The sequence below is a fragment of the Bos mutus genome, chromosome 17, assembly GCF_027580195.1.
Source record: "Bos mutus isolate GX-2022 chromosome 17, NWIPB_WYAK_1.1, whole genome shotgun sequence".
Classification (NCBI taxonomy): Eukaryota; Metazoa; Chordata; class Mammalia; order Artiodactyla; family Bovidae; genus Bos; species Bos mutus.
The window spans coordinates 35984131-36004799 of NC_091633.1; the positions used below are offsets into that span (position 1 = coordinate 35984131).

A 20669-nucleotide genomic window follows, 5' to 3' on the forward strand; every position below is an offset into this window, starting at 1 on the left:
AAGAAAATGTGGTGGAGTGGGCTGGCAGAGTCCTGGCCAAGATTCACTAATCAGAGGAAACACTGAGTAACCAAAGTGCAACCAAACAGAAAAGAAGGAGAATGGACAAGTTTCTTCAGACACAGAATGTACCTGAGCCTGGAATATTCTGGGAGACCCACTTTTGGACAACGTTTTAACCTGATTTTGGCACATGAACTCTGAAATCAGAGCGCAACCTGTGTAGCCTGTGGTAAGATCAAAGAGTTAAAACTTCTAGACTTCTAGGTTCATATAAAAGATCTTACTATAGGAGAATGGAAAAGGGATCCGTGTGTTCTAATTATGAGACATATCTAAGTACCCAAAGAAATGGCAAGAAACCAACCAGAGCAAAATCTTATGAATGCTCACTGATATCATTAATAACAATCAGGGTTCCTTCTTTATTACTAGTTGCTGATGTTTCCATGAGAGGACTGCCCAGCTTTCAAAAGTGGGAAAAGGATAGCGAGAGAAGACAAAGCCATTTGAGTCAAGTGCTTTTGTGAAAAGAAGATGAGTTTATGATGAAGTAAAAGGCTCTAGCTCAGGTTGATTTATTTACCTAGTTTGATTGAAAATAGATTGAAACAGAGCCTGCTTTTTATGCACTCTACAGTTTGGTCCTCTTGGGCTTTTCTTAAGAATCAGACATAGCGAATGAACTTGTGGACACAGCAGGGGAAGAAGAGGATGGGATGAATTGAGACAGTAGCATTGAAACATATATTTTGTCATATGTAAAATAGATAGCTAGTGGGAAGTTGCTGTATGATTCAGGGAGCTCAACCTGAAACTTTGTGACAACCTAGAGAGGTGGAGTGGGAGGAGGGGAGGGAGGCTAAAGCAGGAAGGGACATATATAATTACGACTGAACGACTGATTCCTGTTGTATGACAGAAACCAGCACAACATTGTAATTTTCCTACAATTAAAAAAAATAAAATGAATTTTAAAAAAGAGAAAGAAAGAAACAGGATCAAGAGGTTTTGGGGTTGTAAATGGGGGCAATGCCTTGGCCTCTTTTGAAAGCCACAAAGTAACAAAGTATTTCTATTAAGTCCACTGCTATCAAGTCTCAGAGAAAAACCAGCTGGTCTGTGCTGGGGCAGGGGACAAAGGACAGGGAGAGGGGTGAGGTGAAAAGAGACTTTGCCTCTGAGTAGCAAACCATTTTCTATATCTGCAAGTAAAATGCCTGAAGGTTTAGAATGGCCTGGAGTCAAACACACCAACATTCTGCTCTCTATTGCTTGTGAGATAACGTCTGGATGTCCAGATAAGATTTTTGATTAGTTATTAATGTATTTTGTGTAGTATTCTAATGATGAAATAATTGGAATGCCACAGAAGGGCATGACATCATCCTGTTCTCATATATTTAAAGATATGCTTAAATGAAACTCCGCACCTGCTGCTTCCTGTAGATGTAGACGCAACAGTGACATATTTACACAGGAGTTGGTGTGCAGGTTTACTGTGGAATTAACGAACAAAGCTGTTGCTATGTTGTGTACGGGCTGTTTCTGAGCTCTTGGAAATTGTGCCAATGTGTCATGTAAATGTTTCTACTTGCTAAGATTTTTAAAGGCCAAAATATGTGCTTTATTATTCAAGCATATTTTTCTCCGAGATTTGAAAGTAATTTTGACATAAATTTAATTAAATCCTACACCCCACTCATAAGCTTTGTATACTGTCATCATAGTTAAATACCATAGTTATTATTCTGAGTACTGGAAAACACACCCCACACCAACTTACATGTTTGTTTTTATATCACCAAAAGTGCAGTCCGTCAATGTAGGTCTGTTAGTATCTCTCAAGTGAAAATTAAGCAATGGTAAGTTTTATTGTCTATATATTAACTTACACCGATATGTTTATTTTGAAAATAAGTAAATCTGGGAATCCAAAAATGAATTATGTATTTTGATTAGGCATAAAAACTCCACTCAAAGATAGAGCTCTAAGGCAAATGTTCTGTGCTTGTTGCAGGGTAGATTTATATCCAATGACCAGATAGATACAATGCACATGAATAGATACAAATATCATTCTCCTCCTTGTAATATTCCTTTAGTCAAAACAGGCCATGCAATACAAAGAGGACATTAGATTGTCTGGGTTTGTGCGTGCATGCATGAACTTCAGCACACACTACATCACTACACTTGTACTGGTACTCATCTGAAAGTCAAGTGAATGACTAGTATCTTCAAGGATGAAGAAGGGACAGAATAAGGCTGAAGATGGTGAATTCTTACAAAGGACCATTCCATCCTCATTAAAACAATAGGCAATAACTTTCAATGCAGAATGAATTAACATGCTGGATGAGAAGGTGGAATTAGTTCTTAAAACATGTCTTCTGAGGTTTAATTTCCCTGTTACTGTTTTCTGAATGTGATTGTCATTTCTTTTTGAACATTGTTCTAAGCATCCTTCCTGTCTTAATTTGGACCCCATACCCGGGAACAATAAACTGCCAAGAGAAAATAATATATATGTCCATAAATAATGTTTGGATGTAAGGTAACACATATATAAAAATGGAATCATTTAAAAGTTAGATAGGTTTATTTTGACACAGAATGATTTCAATGTATCTATCAAGTACAGATGTTAATCTAACATAATATGATGAGATTTTTTTTGACAATGGGGAAAAATATTGCTAGACATTTATTGAATAACCTAGCCACTCATCTCAGCTCAGTTGGCAAAAGTAAGAACTGTGTCATCTTCATCTTTGTATAGTGCCTTTAAAATGGGTCAGCCACAGGATTAGGTGATAATAAATGGTCATCAGCAAACTGTCCAAAAATGGTATTTGCTCATGCAAACCTATCCATACATAGGCATATCTTTTTTCTGTAGATATTTTCATTAATTATTATATGAAGCCTTTTGAAAAACATTTGACACTGTGAACATTGATAAATTTAACCAAGCAATATGTAATATTGTTCCTTCAATTAATTACACTAAAGTTTAATTAGATTAATCAAATGCTTGTGCAACTTTCTCTATTTTCATTAGTCCTTTCTTCCTTTCTTTAGGAAAAAATTGTTTCAAAAAGTGAGTTAAATGCCAAAAATCCTAGAAACATCCACACTGAGTCAAGCTATATTCCAACATGATTGGGAGCCAGACTGATTAAAACATATAGAATAAAGGAAATGTTTAAATAAAGGCATAAGATAGAAAATGTTTCTTTCAAATAATTTGCTTATCCAAATAAGCAATTTCATTTGTCAAAGTGCATCTTGGCACAATGAACTGTTATTGATAACATTGACTCACAGCTTGCCTATGGGATTAATAATAAAATGTTATTATCTTAAATGTATGTCAAGATAATTGCCCACTATTGTCTAAAAATAAAAATTAAGAGTTATCTGTCAATAGTTCCTTTTTCCTAAATAAAAATATTTTGTGTAATGTTTCCATCCTGATGGCTGCTAATTATCAGAAAGATGGAAAGCCATTGAAGTAAAATGGCTATTGTAGACTTATATGCTTTCCAAATACTTTGGAAAGGTGTATCTTGGCTAACTAGTCTACACAGATTCAATCACTGGAAGTTTTAACTAAGAGGCACAAATGTATAGCGAGTGTTAGCATTAGGAAGTTAACTCAAAATATGTAATGCATTTTCCAGGATGTAGAGATAGTTGAGAATCCATTTTGGTCCAAACATAAGCTGAGCCAAAAGACACTCACTGGGAGAGCTCTGGATACTGGAGTGGGTATGCACAATAAAGCACAGATAATATCATCATATTGCCCCTGAGAGAGGTGAAAATATGGCTTCGGACTCTTCCCTCCTATATAATTCTTTCCCTGGAAAATTAAAATCATGCTTTAATCCAATTCCTTATCTGCTCAGTGCCCACTCTAACAGTTGGATATATCTGCAGAAAAGTGCACAGCCATGAAAGAGTAAACTCACTTTAAATTTATGAGCAATTATATCACAAGAGTTGTCAGCACTACTGGCCATCCTCTGATATCCCCTGGTCTTTTCTCTCTTTTCTTGTTTATTCACAACTTTTTTTTTCTTTGTTCTGAAATCTCTAAAACTTTCTTCCTTTTCAGTTTTAATTGGTGCTTCACTTCTAATTTCATTAAGAAATTATAAGCAACCAGATGAGACCCACACACTTCTTTAGTATGAAATAAGTCCAGCTACCTGCCCCAGAAAGGGTCTGTTCTTCCGTTCATTCTGGTTAATGGATAAAGAATCCATGTTTTCATGTGTCCTTGTTGCACTGGGTCCTATTCTCTCTAAGTGGTTCAAGGGCTGTACTCTAGCAACCACCCCTCTCCCTCTTGCCCTACAAATTTCCCTCTCCATTTCACTACCCCACTGACATGTCTCCTCAGTCATCATCTGTAGATGGTAGAGACAAAGAAATAGGGAATTTCTGCATGGGTTTCTGATATCTCTGCTCCTCTGTAGAGAAACACTTTTGCAGTGAGCTTCTGTATTTGCATTATCACTTTTGCAGCTCCTATTTCTCCCTTATCAATTCTTAACCAGTCAACCATGGCTTTATTCTTTCCAAATCTGCGGTCATTTACCAATCCTCATTAGCCTTGATCTCAGCCACATGTAATTCAGCTCACCATTCTGGCCTCCACAAAAATCGTTCTTACTTAGCTTCTGTGTAGCTGCACCCTTTAGGTTTTCCTCCTGCATTGCCACTGGCTATGTATTTGTCTCCTCTGTTTTTCTTCACTTTCTGACTGGTTCGAAGCTTGAAGTACAACTAGGTTCTGTCCTCAGTTCTCTTGCTCCCCAGTGTGTGCTCATCCATTGTCTATTTTATCCCTACTATAGAGTTGTTTGGTCTTGTAACTTATGATTCTTTTTTTTTTTTTTTTGCTAATTGTGGAATGAAATCTTTTTTTTTTTAATTTTATTTTATTTTTAAACTTTACATAATTGTATTAGTTTTGCCAAATATCAAAATGAAATCATCACAGGTATACATGTGCTCCCCATCCTGAACCCTCCACCCTCCTCCCTCTCCATACCATCCCTCTGGGTCATCCCAGTGCACTAGCCCCATGCATCAAGTATCGTGTATCAAACCTGGACTGGTATCTCGTTTCATACTTATGATTCTTAAATGTATAGCTAGCCCACTCCAGTACTCTTGCCTGGCAAATCCCATGGATGGAGGAGCCTGGTAGGCTGCAGTCCATGGGGTTGCTAGGAGTCGGACACGACTGAGCGACTTCACTTTCACTTTTCACTTTCATGCATTGGAGAAGGAAATGGCAACCCACTCCAGTGTTCTTGCCTGGAGAATCCCAGGGACGGGGAGGGCTGCCGTCTATGGGGTCGCACAGAGTCGGACACGACTGAAGCGACTTAGGAGCAGCACCAGCAGCAGCAGTGATCTAAAATCTTCCTTGATTGGCAGATTTATAACCAATTGCATGAATGGCATTTTCCCTTGCTGTCTAAAAGGAAATCGAATTTAATTGTCTTTAAATGTGTGTGTGTGTGTGCACGTGTGTGTGTGATTGTACTGCTCATGTGTGTTTCCAAATTTGAGTCCCCAGTGTTTTACATTTCAGTAAATTACTTTTCACATTGTTTGTTTGCTTATCTTATTTCTTTAATTTCCATAAATCCTATGTCAAATCCACTACAAATTATTTCAGACAGTCTGATACCTTTAACCACTGGCACTTCTCTCATCTTGATTCAAACCACTATCATCTCTCTCTTGGACCCGTGTGGTAAGGTCCTAACTGACCTCCTAACTTCCACCTTGCTTCTCCATAATAATGAATCCTGGGTATATGCTGAGTTATAGCCAACTCTGTGAGACCATATGGACTGTAGCCTGCTGGGCTCCTCTGTCCCTGGGATTCTCAAGGCAAGAATATGAAGTGGGTTGCCAATTCCTCATACTCATAGGTATCTTCCTGACCCAAAGATAGAACCCACATCTCTAACAGCTCCTACATTGGCAGATAGGTTCTTTCTAATCTAATCTAAAACACTGGAGCATTTTATGTCCAATCTTGAAAAATATTTTCTACTTAACTGTAGTACAAATGAAACTATTTTACTTATTTTTATATGAATCCACCAATAGTCTTAATTCATTATTCTGTCCTCAATTGTAAATTTTGATTTCGCTCCCTGTCAAAATTTTATCTTCCTCCTGGTTCTATCACCTAACAGTAACCAAGGTGTTACCTTCATCCTTAAGTGTTACTCAAATATATTTCCACACATCCACCTGTGTACATTTGAGTCAATGGAATACTATTAAAATAAATGATGCTCATCCAAGGAAGAACTATTTAGTACCTAACATCCTGAATCATTGGAAAGAAATTGTCAAAACAGCAACAGACATTTGCATTTATATATTACCACTTTTATGTTATATGATTGTGTTAAGTTATTATAAATTTTTGAAAATAACTACTGATTTATGGTAGAAATATGCCAAGTGAAAATTTCCATTTAGAAATCTAGTATTACCACAATGTTGTATGTTTAGGCCAATCTGTGGCTGGCTTTTATTTATGTTATTTTTTTGTAAATTTTAATTCTAAAACAGTCTGGAGATGAATACAAGAAATATACAAAATTTATTTATTTATTATTATTTTAAACTTTATTTTGTTGATGTGTAGTTGATTTGCATAGTTGTGTTAATTTTTTCTATTCACCAAAGTAATTCAATTATACACATACATTCTTTTTCATATTTTCTCCATTATGGTTTACTATAGGATATTGAATGACTTTGTTATTTATCCATGATTTATTTATCATTTGATTATTATCTATAATAATAAATTTTAGTTCAGTAGTCTTTCTACACATTGTGGACTTCAGTTCAGCCTGGTCTGCTGGTTAAACCCATTCAAAAACTTAGGAATCCATCTGTGAATTCTTTAGCTATGTCAAGAAGACAAAGTACTGACAAAATGTAATGACAACTCATGTCTTGATTTCAAGATGTACGTTTAGAAAAGCATGATACGCCCGTAGCGGATTCATGTTGATGTATGGCAAAACCAATACAATATTGTAAAGTAATTAGCCTCCAATTAAAATAAATAAATTTAAATTAAAAAAAAGAAAAAGAACAAAAAGAAAAACATGATACAAACAAAAAGAAATTTATACGTTGATGAGAAAAACATAAGAGGACACATGAAATGTGTCACAGCTGCCTGAACACACAACACTCAGTAAACTAAGTTCTATAACAAACAAGAAGTTGATACATAATTTAGAGCTGGAGGATGTGATATCTTAAGTAAAAATCAAAATGATTAGATTTGCTTATTATTGCATCAAATTAACTTAAGTATTTAATATTCGAGTTGAATAATTTCTTACATTTTGTTTAAGTAAGTAAGTGAAGTCCCTCAGTCATGTCTGACTCTTTGCAACCCCATGGACTGTAGCCTACCAGGCCCCTCTGTCCATGGGATTTTCCAGGCAATAGTACTGGAGTGGATTGCCATTTCCTTCTCCAGAGGATCTTCCCGACTACACTTTGTTTAATCAGTATCAAAAGAACAATATGGCTAATTTCTATGCCATTTTCATTGTTCTGGAAAAAGCTAGGTCTTTTTATTCAATGTGATTTTCTCCAAATTTGTTTTTACATAAATCTAGATGTAATCTAGATGTATCTAGATGTATCTAGATGCTAATCACATTCAAACTTCTCATTTTTCCCATTTGGCTTTAAATTTTTATTATTAATAAGCTTTCAAATCTTCTCTGAAATATCTATAGGCACTCTCTTAGAGAGGGTTTTTAAAAGTGAAACATAGATCAGACTAATGGAGAAAAATTTTCAACTGCATTTTATGGAAAATTTTATCCCCAATTACATATGCTGAATGTAATCAATGGAAAGTTTTTCACCATCTGGTTTTTGTAAAGAAATATCAAGAATGAAAAATCAGTTACATTGAAACATAAAAGCTGCAAAAATGTTCTTCACTTTGTAACTTGCAAGAACAGCACATTTAACATTTGAGAATTGTAAAGAAAATAAACACCATAAGTGAAGGTGTTCATGACAGGTAATAACCAATATATTTAAACAGCCACAAGATGGAAGCAAAATTATTTGAACTAATAATATGTTCTCATGGATAGTAGAAGAGTAAAATCACATTTTATTTATCATGTACTTTAAGCACAATAAGCCTATGGTAAGTCAGTGAGAAAGATGACTGGATCGATTTTCAATTACAATCAAGAAACTGATAAATACGTTTCTAAACTTGAGATAGTTATTTTTTTTTCTTTAAGTAGTCTTATCTACAATTGGGAAACATTATGATCAATTTGTCTATCATATTATGATCTGGCAAATTTGGATCTGTAATAACTTGACCAGAGGCTTTTTATGCAATACTAAAACCCAACATAAATCTAAAAGAAAATATGTGTGGCTTTCTAGATTCCAGTGGGAAAATGTATTGCAATCAAATGTTAACAGTTGTTGAAGTTTCAGTCTTAAACATAGTAATTATCTCTTATTGAGTTCTTCTATTGCCCAAGAACTGTGTTAAATGCATTATTTAATCCTTACAAATACCACAGTGAGAAATATTGATCCTCAATAATGTAAAGTGTTCAAATACAAATTACTATAGAAAGTAAATTTTTAAAAAACAAAGAGAAGTAAGCTATTATAGTATTATAGACTCAAATAGAAATGTTTGAAGTATATGTGTACTAAAAGAGAACCCAGAATCCTTGATCCCTGCCTTAACTTACTGTGTGAATGTTGGCAGCCATTTTTAAAATCTTAGGTTTTGTGCCTTCTGGTTTGTTATTAAAATGAATTAATAATCTAATAGCTGTGAAAGTGTTTTGACACAATACCTGATATTTCTCATTTCTCACTGATAATATTTTAATACATTTGTTGGGTGGTCCTAATATTTAAATCCCACTCTTTTGGAGCAGTTTTCATGTTTATGTAAAATCTATCACATATCTATTATCTATGAGTGGAAGATAAACACATACAATGTTTAATGTTTACAAAATCCTTTACAGAGCTTTCAAAAATGAGAGGAGAAAAAGTATAATTTTATTAACAAATAGTGAATTTAAGAGTATACACCTTATGATTCCTAATATATGTTATATATTGGCTTATGCATAGGATTCTGCAGTTCACAGTTTAATTAGGGAGGAGAGTGACAAAAATTATATTCTTAACATTGATTAAAGTTCAATGCAAAATAGGAAGCTCAATTGATTCTGTAATCAAATCAGAAAATTTTAATATACACCAACTGAAATTCAGGGGATTAATAAAATTAGTTTTGAGGTTGTGGGGACAGGATGCATTCAGAGGAATTGAAACTTCTGAGTGTCAGTATTTTGTCCAAGTTATTAATTTCACTACCAATCTGTAATTTCATTTAGCTAATACTGACTAAAAGCAAAGCAGAACAGAACAGAGCAAACAAGCCAACATCTGGGTACTCTTTTCCAAAAGTTGATATATTCATCACAATTATTTTACAAGAAATGACATACAAGCCTGTTTCAATTTAAAACAAAACCTTTACACAGATTCCCTATCCCTCCCTCCAAAAAAGGAAATCTAAAAGCCCACGTATATTAGCACAGGACATGTACTTATATTTTTTAAAATATCGTTGGCAACCTAGTTTTCTAGCCTCAGTTCTCTAAACTCTGCCTTAAAAAATAATAATAATCAGGTGAGAGAATCGACCGATTAATCAGTTAGCCAAATGAAATGTGAATGTCTCTCTAGATTATACCAAAGAAAAAGACACCATGTCAGATTTCATTCAAATCGTGCACACAGAGGTATAAAAAAGCATATTTCCCAAGATGTTATTGTTTGTGATGCACATTTAAGTGCACAGAACATTTGCCTTTATGGCAGTTTTATTCTCAGAGAGTAAATGGCAAAAGAGTTTCTGTTCAATTGATTTTCTCATAAAAGGTTAATTCCGTACTCTTCTTAGCATAGGTTATATCTTGAGTTTCTTATTCCAGTTTACCACTATATTCTGAGTGTGTAAATTCTGCTTAGTATGCCAGACTGATCTGGTATTGAAGTGAGAGGAGTTTTTGTTATGTGTTCAGTTCAGTTGCTCAGTCGTGTCCAACTCTTTGCGACCCCATGAATTGCAGCACGCCAGGCCTCCCTGTCCATCATCAACTGCCAGAGTTCACCCAAACCCACGTCCATCGAGTCGGTGATGCCATCCAGCCATCTCATCCTCTGTCATCCCCTTCTCCTCCTGCCCCCAATCCCTCCCAGCATTAGAGTCTGTTCCAATCAGTCAATTCTTTGCATGAGGTGGCCAAAGTATTGGAGTTTCAGCTTTAGCATCATTCCTTCCAAAGAACACCCAGGGCTGATCTCCTTTAGAATGGACTGGTTGGATCTCGTTTTAGTCCATGGGACTCTCAAGAGTCTTCTCCAACACCACAGTTCTGTGTAGACATGTGTATTGCAGCAGTTAGAAAGCCATTTGGGTGTGAGGGATGGGAAATTAAGGCAAAACTCTCATGAAAGTTATTACGTTCAGTTCAATCCCTCAGGCGTGTCCAACTCTTTGCTACCCCATGAATTGCAGCACGCCAGGCCTCCCAGTCCATCACCATCTCCCGGAGTTCACTCAGACTCACTTATATCAAGTCAGTGATGCCATCCAGCATCTCATCCTCTGTCGTCCCCTTTTCCTCCTGCCCCCAATCCTTCCCAGCATCAGAGTCTTTTCCAATGAGTCAACTCTTCGCATGAGGTGGCCAAAGTGTTGGAGTTTCAGCTTTAGCATCATTCCTTCCAAAGAACACCCAGGGCTGATCTCCTTTAGAATGGACTGGTTGGATCTCCTTGCAGTCCAAGGGACTCTTCAAGAGTCTTCTCCAACACCACAGTTCAAAAGCATCAATTCTTCGGTGCTCAGCTTTCTTCACAGACCAACTCTCACATCCATACATGACTACTGGAAAACCATAGCCTTGACTAGATGGACCTTTATTGGCAAAGTAATGTCTCTGCTTTTGAATATGCTATCTAGGTTGGTCATAACTTTCCTTCCAAGGAATAAGTGTCTTTTAATTTCATGGCTGCAGTCTCCATGTGCAGTGATTTTGGAGCCCCCAAAAATAAAGTCTGACACTGTTTCCACTGTTTCCCCATCTATTTCCCACGAAGTGATGGGACTAGATGCCATGATCTTCATTTTCTGAACGTTGAGCTTTAAGCCAACTTTTTCACTCTCGTCTTTCTCTTTCATCAAGAGGTTTTTAAGTTCCTCTTTACTTTCTGCCATAAGGGTGGTGTCATCTGTATATCTGAGGTTATTGATATTTCTCCCAGAAAACTTGATTCCAGCTTGTGCTTCATCCAGCCCAGGGTTCCTCATGATGTACTCTGCATAGCAGTTAAATAAGCAGGGTGACAGTATACAGCCTTGACATACTCCTTTTCCTATTTGGAACCAGTCTGTTGTCCCATGTCCAGCTCTAACTATTGCTTCCTGACCTGCATATAGGTTTCTCAAGAGGCAGGTCAGGTGGTCTGGTATTCCCATCTCTTTCAGAATTTTCCACAGCTTACTGTGATCCACACAGTCAAAGGCTTTGGCATAGTTAATAAACCATAGATGTTTTTCTAGAACTCTCTTATTTTTCCATGATCCATCGGATGCTGGTAATTTGATCTCTGGTTCCTCTGCCTTTTCTAAAACCAGCTTGAACATCTGGAAGTTCATGGTTCATGTATTGCTGAAGCCTGGCTTGGAGAATTTTGAACATTATTTTACTAGCATGTGAGATGAATGCAGTTGTGCAGTAGTTTGAGTATTGCTTGGCATTTCCTTTCTTTGGGATTGAAATGAAAACTGACCTTTTCCAGTCCTGTGGCCACTGCTGAGTTTTCCAAATTTGCTGGCATATTGAGTGCAGTACTTTAACAGCATCATCTTTCAGGATTTGAAATAGCTCAACTGGAATTCCATCACCTCCACTAGCTTTGTTCGTAGTGATGCTTTCTAAGGCCCACTTGACTTCACATTCCAGGATGTCTGGCTCTAGGTGATTGATTACACCATCAGGATTATCTGGGTCGTGAAGATCTTTTTTGTACAGTTCTTCTGTGTATTCTTGCCACCTCTTCTTAATATCTTCTGCTTCTTTTAGGTCCATACCATTTCTGTCCTTTATAGAGCCCATCTTTGCATGAAATGTTCCCTAGGTATCTCTAATTTTCTTGAAGAGATCTCTAGTTTTTCCCATTCTGTTGTTTTCCTCTATGTATTTGCATTGATCACTGAGGAAGGCTTTCTTATCTCTTTTTGCTATACTTTGGAACTCTGCATTCAGATGCTTACATCTTTCCTTTTCTCCTTTGCTTTTCACTTCTCTTCTTTTCACAGCTATTTGTAAGGCCTCCCCAGACAGCCATTTTGCTTTTTTGCATTTCTTTTCCATGGGGATGGTCTTGATCCCTGTCTCTTGTGCAATGTCACGAACCTCAGTCCATAGTTCATCAGGCACTCTATCTATCAGATCTAGTCCCTTAAATCTATTTCTCACTGTTACCTGGAGTAACAGGCAAACTTGGCCTTGGAATACGGAATGAAGCAGAACAAAGGCTAGTAGTTTTGCCAAGAGAATGCACTGGTCATAGCAAACACCCTCTTCCAACAACACAAGAGAAGACTCTACACATGGACATCACCAGATGGTCAACACCAAAATCAGATTGATTATATTCTTTGAAACCAAATATGGAGAAGCTCTATACAGTCAGCAAAAACAAGACCGGGAGCTGACTGTGGCTCAGATCATGAGCTCCTTATTGCCAAATTCAGACTTAAATTGATGAAAGTAGGGTAAACCACTAGATCATTCAGGTATGACCTAAATCAAATCCCTTATACAGTGGAAGTGAAGCAATCATAGATCAAATAAACATGCTTAGTATAAGTCTAAAGAACAAAAGCTTTTCAAACCATTGTTTAACATTCCTGGTAATATCCAGTTCATTTATTTCCATGTTGATTTACATATTGAGTAGTAGTATGCCTAAGCTTCCAGTAATAAAGCAGAATGTTAAATATAGCAGATTTTTTTTCTCACCTCATGATATTTAATTTCATTTGTTTCCATATTATCAATTGCTGGTTGTCAGTTAGACAAAACTTCAGTGTTAGAATGATTCTAAGTTAACTTAATTGCATATTATTTACACAGCTCTGTATCATGTGTCTGTGGAATACTAAAATTTTCACTTTCATTTCAATTCAAACTGACAGAAAAAAACTATTTTATGAAGATTAAAGCAAAATATTAATATCATTCATTTTAGCTCTCTATAAAATAGATTAGATATTCTTTCTGTAAAAGAAGATAATCTATCTTCAATTGTGTGTTCAAAATGCAAAGAGTTCACTTTGGTAAAGAAACTATTCTTACAATTTATCTCATTTATATGAAAGGACTTCTAGTAGCACAATGACTACAGACCCTTCCATCTTAATGCATTTGAATATTTATTCAATGAAATTTGAAAAGAAAAAAACTTGTCAATGGGTACATGAGCAACATTGTGCGATACTGTAAATTTAAGCTAATATTAAATCATCACACAAGCTTTTAAGTGTAAAATTACTGTGGCAGCACTCTGAGAGTTTGGGAAGTGGAACCCATTTAAGATTAGAAATCAAATTGATCACTAACCTTTTTGAATGATGAAAGTTCTATATACTTAACATTTCAAAATTTCAGTCTGGGTTATGGCTATTAATAAATAAATATTCTTTCTAGTATAAATAAATAAATAAGAAATATATTTATAAATAAAAGAAAGGCATTAAAGATATTTAATGATTTATCTCACATGTTAAAATAATGTGTCAAATTACTAATTCAGCAGTACTTTTCCATAAATAGTTCCCAATGATTTTTAGTACCATGGAAGTAAATACTGCTAACTTTTAAATTATTATCATCTCAGATTTACTAATTGAGTTTAGTGTGAGTTCTTCATAGCTATTTCAGTGGGCATTTACCAGTTCTGTGTAATTTGAATTAGGTGGTGCATACTGTAGGCATCGTTTTTAATCAGGAAGAAATGAGATGTTATCACAGGATGGCTTGGCATTCACTCTTCTCTCAGTTTCACTCCAGGTGCATTTCACTGCATGGAATTGGCTTGTTGACTGAATTGGCCACTCTGTGTCCCTAAGAAAACTGCCATGATTGGGAAGCCATATGGTGCAATGCTGTAAGCTATATTAAATTTTGAGTCATATTTTGGCCAGCTTTGTTCTCATAACAGATTCAGAATTGTATCCATACAAATTTCTATTCACTTACTAATCACAAGTGTCTTTAAGCCCATATTTCTCTCTTTTATTTAGAGACTTTCAGTAGCGATGCTAGAGTTTAAATTTAAGGGCACTAGTAAAGAAGAAGGAAGAAATAGAGAAAGGTGGCACTTTAGGCCCACCCTGCATTTACCTTTGAAGAAGCAGTCTTCATTGTGGACAATGGTAATCTTGTGTTTCTTCAAGCAAGCAGCTCTGTGTACCTCACAGTGGTTTTCATAGAATTCCCCATCAGATCCACACACAGGTTTGTAGTGCCGGTTGCAATGGTCCATACAGGCACATTCTGCCTGCCCTGTCTCTCTGCTGAGAACACAGTGCCTTCCCAAACCACAGTATTTGTTTTCACAAGATCCCAAAGAGCCATCCTGAATCAGGATCCCTGTAGACAAAAAAAAAAAAAAAAAAAAGAGAGAGATAAAATCACTTGGATTTATAGATTGATGTATCCAAATAATATGCTGATATCAAAGTTTCAAGGGATTAGGAAAAAATAAGTCTAAGAGAAATACAATATAATCAGGGTTCAGTTGTTCTTAGGAGAAGGGATTTTTATCAGAACCAGACTTAAAAAAAAAAAAAAATACCTTTGACATTGTCCCCTTCTTTCACTTTCTCTTTGAGCTCTTACCTCCATACTCAATGAGTATTACAGTCCATAAGGACAAGGGCTCTAAATTTAAACTGCGGAACTCAAATTTTCTGCCAATTATTAGCTTTATGCCCTTGGAAAAATTACTTCCCTGTGCTAAATTATCCCATCCATAATGCGAGGTTGATAGTATAGACCATCTCCTAGAGTGTACTAAGCAGTACATGTACTGATCCACAGGACACACAGTCCTGGCATATAGGAAATATTTAACAAATGCCAACGTTTACATTAGCAGAATTCTGCCGGGAGAAAGGAAACGTATGTATGTAAAGTGGGAAACAGGAGAGAATAGAAATGAGAAAAAGTGTCTTGAAAACTTTTTGGGTTCTAACGTCTGATCCTTTCTTGTTTTGACCTTTGCCACTTGGCAATCACTGATGCATTTCATGACTAAAGGAACAAATCATGAAGAATTTTATTATGTTGTTACTTGTTTAATCTAACAATCTACATCTGCCTCAAAAACATAGGAGAATCTAGCAGTCTTGCAGTAAAACCAAACCAAGTAATTTCATTCTTAGGCTTTTATAGGTAAATCTAAGAACATTACGTGACTGAAAAAAAAAAAATAAAGTGTACATATATGTCTATGTATCTATCTATTTAAAAATGTATATAGAGAAAAATATATATTAAGGAATAATATATATTCACATATATACATATGTGTTAATGTGTGTAGATATATTTATCACTGCTGACACATACATGGCAAAAAAATAAAGTTTTGGGAGGTTGTAAACCCTGTGACTCAATGGGAAAGTATCTGCCTGCAATTAAGGAGATGTGATTTCAATTCCTGGATCAGGAACATCCTCTGGAGGAGGAAATGGCAAACCACTCCAGTATTCTTGCCTGGAGAAATCCAATGAACAGAGGAGTCTGGGAATCTACACTCCATGGAACCATACCTTGATTGGGTACCTAACACATCTATAATTTGGTTTCCTCATCTGAACAATGGGGATTATAGTATATCCTCAAAGGGTTATCAAGATTAAAAGGCTTGTGAGGGAGAGATCAAGATAGCAGATTAGGAGGCACCTGGGCTCACCACAAACACATCAAACTAAATATACATTGGAAAGACTCTTGCTGAAATCTACCTGGGACTAGCAGAAGAACTCTTCTACACCAAGGCTATAAACAAAGAGCCACAAAGCATCTGATAGGAAGGGAGGAGCAGGGATCAGTCATGAACCCACATCCCTATCTGAGAATACAGAAGAAGAATGGATATCACAGGTTTGGGGAATTCTCCCTGGGGAGCAAGGGATTCAAGCTACATATTAGGTACCCCAGCACAGGAGTCCAACAGGAGGTTAGCTCTCTTAGCTTGTTTGAAAACCAGTGGGGGTTACCAGAGGGCTGTCAGAAACTAAGACTCCCCACTTAAGGAATATACATACAGACTTACTCCTGGTTACATGGAGGCAGCAAATTGAAACTCCCTGAGGTTCTGGTCAGCCTGCCAAGACTTCTCCTGCCCATTCCCAGGCTGCATAGCCTCCTGCTCTAGCCCATCTTGTTCCTATTCCCCACTAAGCAATGAAAGTGCAAACATTTGGAAGGAAATGATCCAGTTCAGACTCCAGCCCTGCCTCTGACCAGTGTGAAAGCAGTCACTGCCAGCTCATGAGTCTCATGCCAGCCTATGCATACTTGAGAGGGGACAGGGGCAGTTCAGTGGTGTGGCACCACCTTTGCAACACCAAGCCAGCATTTAAAAAATGTGCATCCCTGGGAAAAAGTGAAGTCAACACAGAAGTGCAACCCCAAGCACTCAGGTGCGGATCATATTCCAAATCAAAGTGGACCCAGGAGAAACCAGATCCCTCAGAGCTCCTGTTTTAGTCTGTTGGGTCCCTACATTGCCCCAGTCAGGACAGTAACAGTTATAGAGTAAAGAAGATGCCTTGACTTGCATCTGCGTCTGGTTTTGGCTCACCAAATTCAGCCCTAGGCTATTTGATGTACTTATGGCTGAAAACTTTCTGAACCTGAGGAAAAAAACAGGTGTCCAGATCAGGAAGCACAAGGGGGTCAAAACAAGATGAACCTCAAAATACCCACAGAGATATGTCATAAATGGCAAAGAGAAAAGCAAGGAGTCACAGAGAAGGGGAGCCTCATAAGGTTATCAGCTCATATCTCTGCAGAAACTTTTCAGGCAAGAATGGAATGGCATATATTCCAAGTGGTGAAAGGAAAAACCTGTAACCCAAGATGCTCTACCCAGCAAGGTTATCATTCAGAATTGAAGGAGAGGTAAAGAACCTCTTAGACATGCAAATGCTAAAAGAATTGATCAATATTAAACTGACCTTACAAGAAGTATTGAAGTCTCATTTAAGTGAAAAAGAAAAGGCAATAAGAAATGATAGGGTGGTAAAATCCCCAGTAGAAAAGTCAAGTACATAGTAAAAGCTGTGGATCCAGCACTTAAATAACGTAGTATAAAAGTTAAAGGACCAAAGTTATAAAATCAACTATAGCTAAACAATAAACAGTTAGGGATAGACATTAAGAAGTAAAATATGAACTCAAAAAGTATAATATGTATGTAGGGAATAAAAAATATAGATGTTTAAGAACATATTTGTATTTAAATGACTATCAGGGTAAATCAAGTAGATATAGTTATATGTCAACATTTATGAGCTTTATGGTAATCACAAAACAAAAACCTACAATAAATACACACAAAAAATAAATATACAAAAACTAGACAGAATAGAACACAAATATAACACTGAGGAAAAACATCAAACAACAGATAAGAGACAAAGGAAAAAAAGGAACTAAAGCAAAAGCAAAATTCAGAAAATAAATAACAAAATAACAGTAATTACATGCATATCAATAATCACTTTAAATGTCAATAGACTAAATGATCCAATCAAAATATAAAGGAGAGAAGGTTGAGTTAAAAAAAAGGACAACAACAGCAAAAACAAGACCCATCTATGCTGCTTACAGGATAATCAATTTAGAGCTAAAGACACAAAAATGCTGAAAGTGAGGTATGGAAAAATATATTCCATGGAAATGGAAACAAAAATATGCTGGATAGGCTTTCTATTTTAAAATGGACTTTAAAACAAAGTTTATAATAAAAGACAAAAAAAGACATATAAGGATAAAGGAATCAATACAATAAAAAGGTATAGCATTTTAAAATATAAATTCAACTATGAGTGCTTAAATATATAAAGTAGCAATAAACAGGAATAAAGGAAAATTGACAACAATAAAATAATTATAGGGGACTTTATATTTTATCAATCTTTTATCAATGGACAGATCATCCAGACAGAAAATTAATAAGAAAACAATGACATTCAGTTCAGTCACTCAGTCCTGTTCCACTCTTTGAGACCCCATGAACCACAGTACGACAGGCCTCCCTGTCCATCACTAACTACTGGAGTTCACCCAAATTTGAATCCATTAAGTCCGTGATGCCATCCAACCATCTCATCCTTTGTCATCCCCTTCTCCTCTTGCCCTCAATCTTTCCTAGTATCAGGGTCTTTTCAAATGAGTCAGGTCTTCGTATCATGTGGCCAAAGTAATGGAGTTTCAGCCTCAACATCAGTCTTTCCAATGAACATGAAGGACTGATCTCCTTTAGGATAGACTGGTTGGATCTCCTTGCAGTCCAAGGGACTGTCAAGAGTCTTCTCCAACACCACAGTTCAAAAACATCAGTTCTTCAGCGCTCAGCTTTCTTTACAGTTCAACTCCACATCCATACATGAATACTGGAAAAACCATAGCCTTGACTACACAGACCTTTGTTGACAAAGTAATGTCTCTGCTTTTTAATATGCTGTAGGTTGGTCATAACTTTCCTTAAGGAGTAAGACACATTACAAGAGTTGGAATACATATAATAGGACATTATATTTAAAAACAGCATCATCAGAGAGTAAATTAGATAATACTTTGATATAAATAAATATGAAAATATAAATTTCACAATGCTGTGCACCTGAAACTAATATAACATTGCAAATCAAGTACATTTCATTTTTTTTCTCATTTTTTTATTTTATATTTTAACTTTACAATATTGTATTGGTTTTGCCATATATCAAAATGAATCCGCCACAGGTATACATGTGTTCCCCATCCTGAAACCTCTTCCCTCCTCCCTCCCCATACCATCCCTCTGGGTCGTCCCAGTGCACCAGCCCCAAGCATCCAGTATCATGCATCGAACCTGGACTGGTGACTTGTTTCATATATGATATTATACATGTTACAATGCCATTCTGGAAATAGAGCTGCCTTATGATACAGCAATCCCACTGCTGGGCATACACACTGAGGAAACCAGAATTGAAAGAGACATGTGTACCCCAATGTTCATCGCAGGACTGTTTATAATAGCCAGGACATGGAGGCAACCTAGATGTCCATCAGCAGATGAATGGATAAGAAAGCTGTGGTACATATACACAATGGAGTATCACTCAGCCATTAAAAAGAATACATTTGAATCCTCTTTCACTTTCATTAAGAGGCTCCTCAGTTCTTTATCAGCAGATGAAAGGATAAGAGAGTACATTTCATTTGAAAAAGGTCTAGGCACATGTAAAACTCCCTTTAAAAGTTAGTTAATTTACTAGTTTTAAAAAACTAATATTCACAAGAACAGATACACAACTAAGCATTTAAATCATTAATTTATTAGTTTTTATAAATAAAAGCTTGAAGTATTTTTATTTTCATAATACAAGTAATTACAAATGGAATTTAGAAAAAATTGAAATTAAAAAAAGGACCAAAACTATCAGAAGTATAATTTAAGAAATAATTTATATTTTTGATACCAGTGTAAATTGAAGCAAATCTTCTTGAAAGAAACTTTATATTAATTATACTCTAATACCATATTAAAATTTTTTGATAAAATATTCAAAGACATTTATAACAAAAGATAAGAAAAAGAATTGATTGAACCAAGCTTTCCAATATAATATTATTTTAACTAACTGATGGCTCTGAAATATTTAGTATATTTTGGAAAATAAATTTAAAGTCATACTTCTTGAAGTTTGGCATCGTGTAATGACCTAGAGAAGTTTCATAGAATAGACCAAACCTTGAGTTTAGAGTTTCTGACTAAATAGATATGGAATTGAACCCCAAATTTATATTTCTAATTTTCCAGGTTATGATAATTCTGTTTCTGTGATCAAATTTTTGGGTCTTTGACTTAATGAAATCGTACTTGCTAGATAAAATAAATAAAAACAGAAAGACTAAGAAAACACTTATGCTCTTAAGTTTAAAAATGGGAAGTTTAAGTTTATGTCATTATTATTGTTGATGTTCAGTCTCTAAGTCGTGTCTCACTTTTGCAATCGCATGGACTGTAGCATGCCAAGCTCCTCTCTCCTCCTCTGTCTCCTGGAGTTTGCTCAAATTCATGTTCATTGAGTCAGTGATGCTATCTAATAATCTCATCCTCTGTCACTACTTTCCACTTTTGCCTTCAATCTTTTCCAGTATCAGGGTCTTTTCCAGTAAGTTGGCTCTTTGCACCAGGTGGCCAAATTATTGGAGCTCTGGCTTCAGCATCAGTCC

The 20669-nt window shown here is 36.0% G+C and overlaps 1 protein-coding gene across 3 annotated transcripts in view; it reads right to left on the reverse strand.

The window, feature by feature from the left end:
- FSTL5 (follistatin like 5) overlaps positions 1-20669 on the reverse strand; it is an 875401-nt gene that overhangs the window by 605212 nt on the left and 249520 nt on the right. For all 3 annotated transcript variants that reach the window (XM_070385610.1, XM_070385609.1, XM_070385608.1), the window contains exon 3: positions 14553-14801. In XM_070385610.1, coding sequence (XP_070241711.1) covers positions 14553-14801 — 249 coding nt within the window. The remainder of the gene's footprint in view (positions 1-14552; positions 14802-20669) is intronic.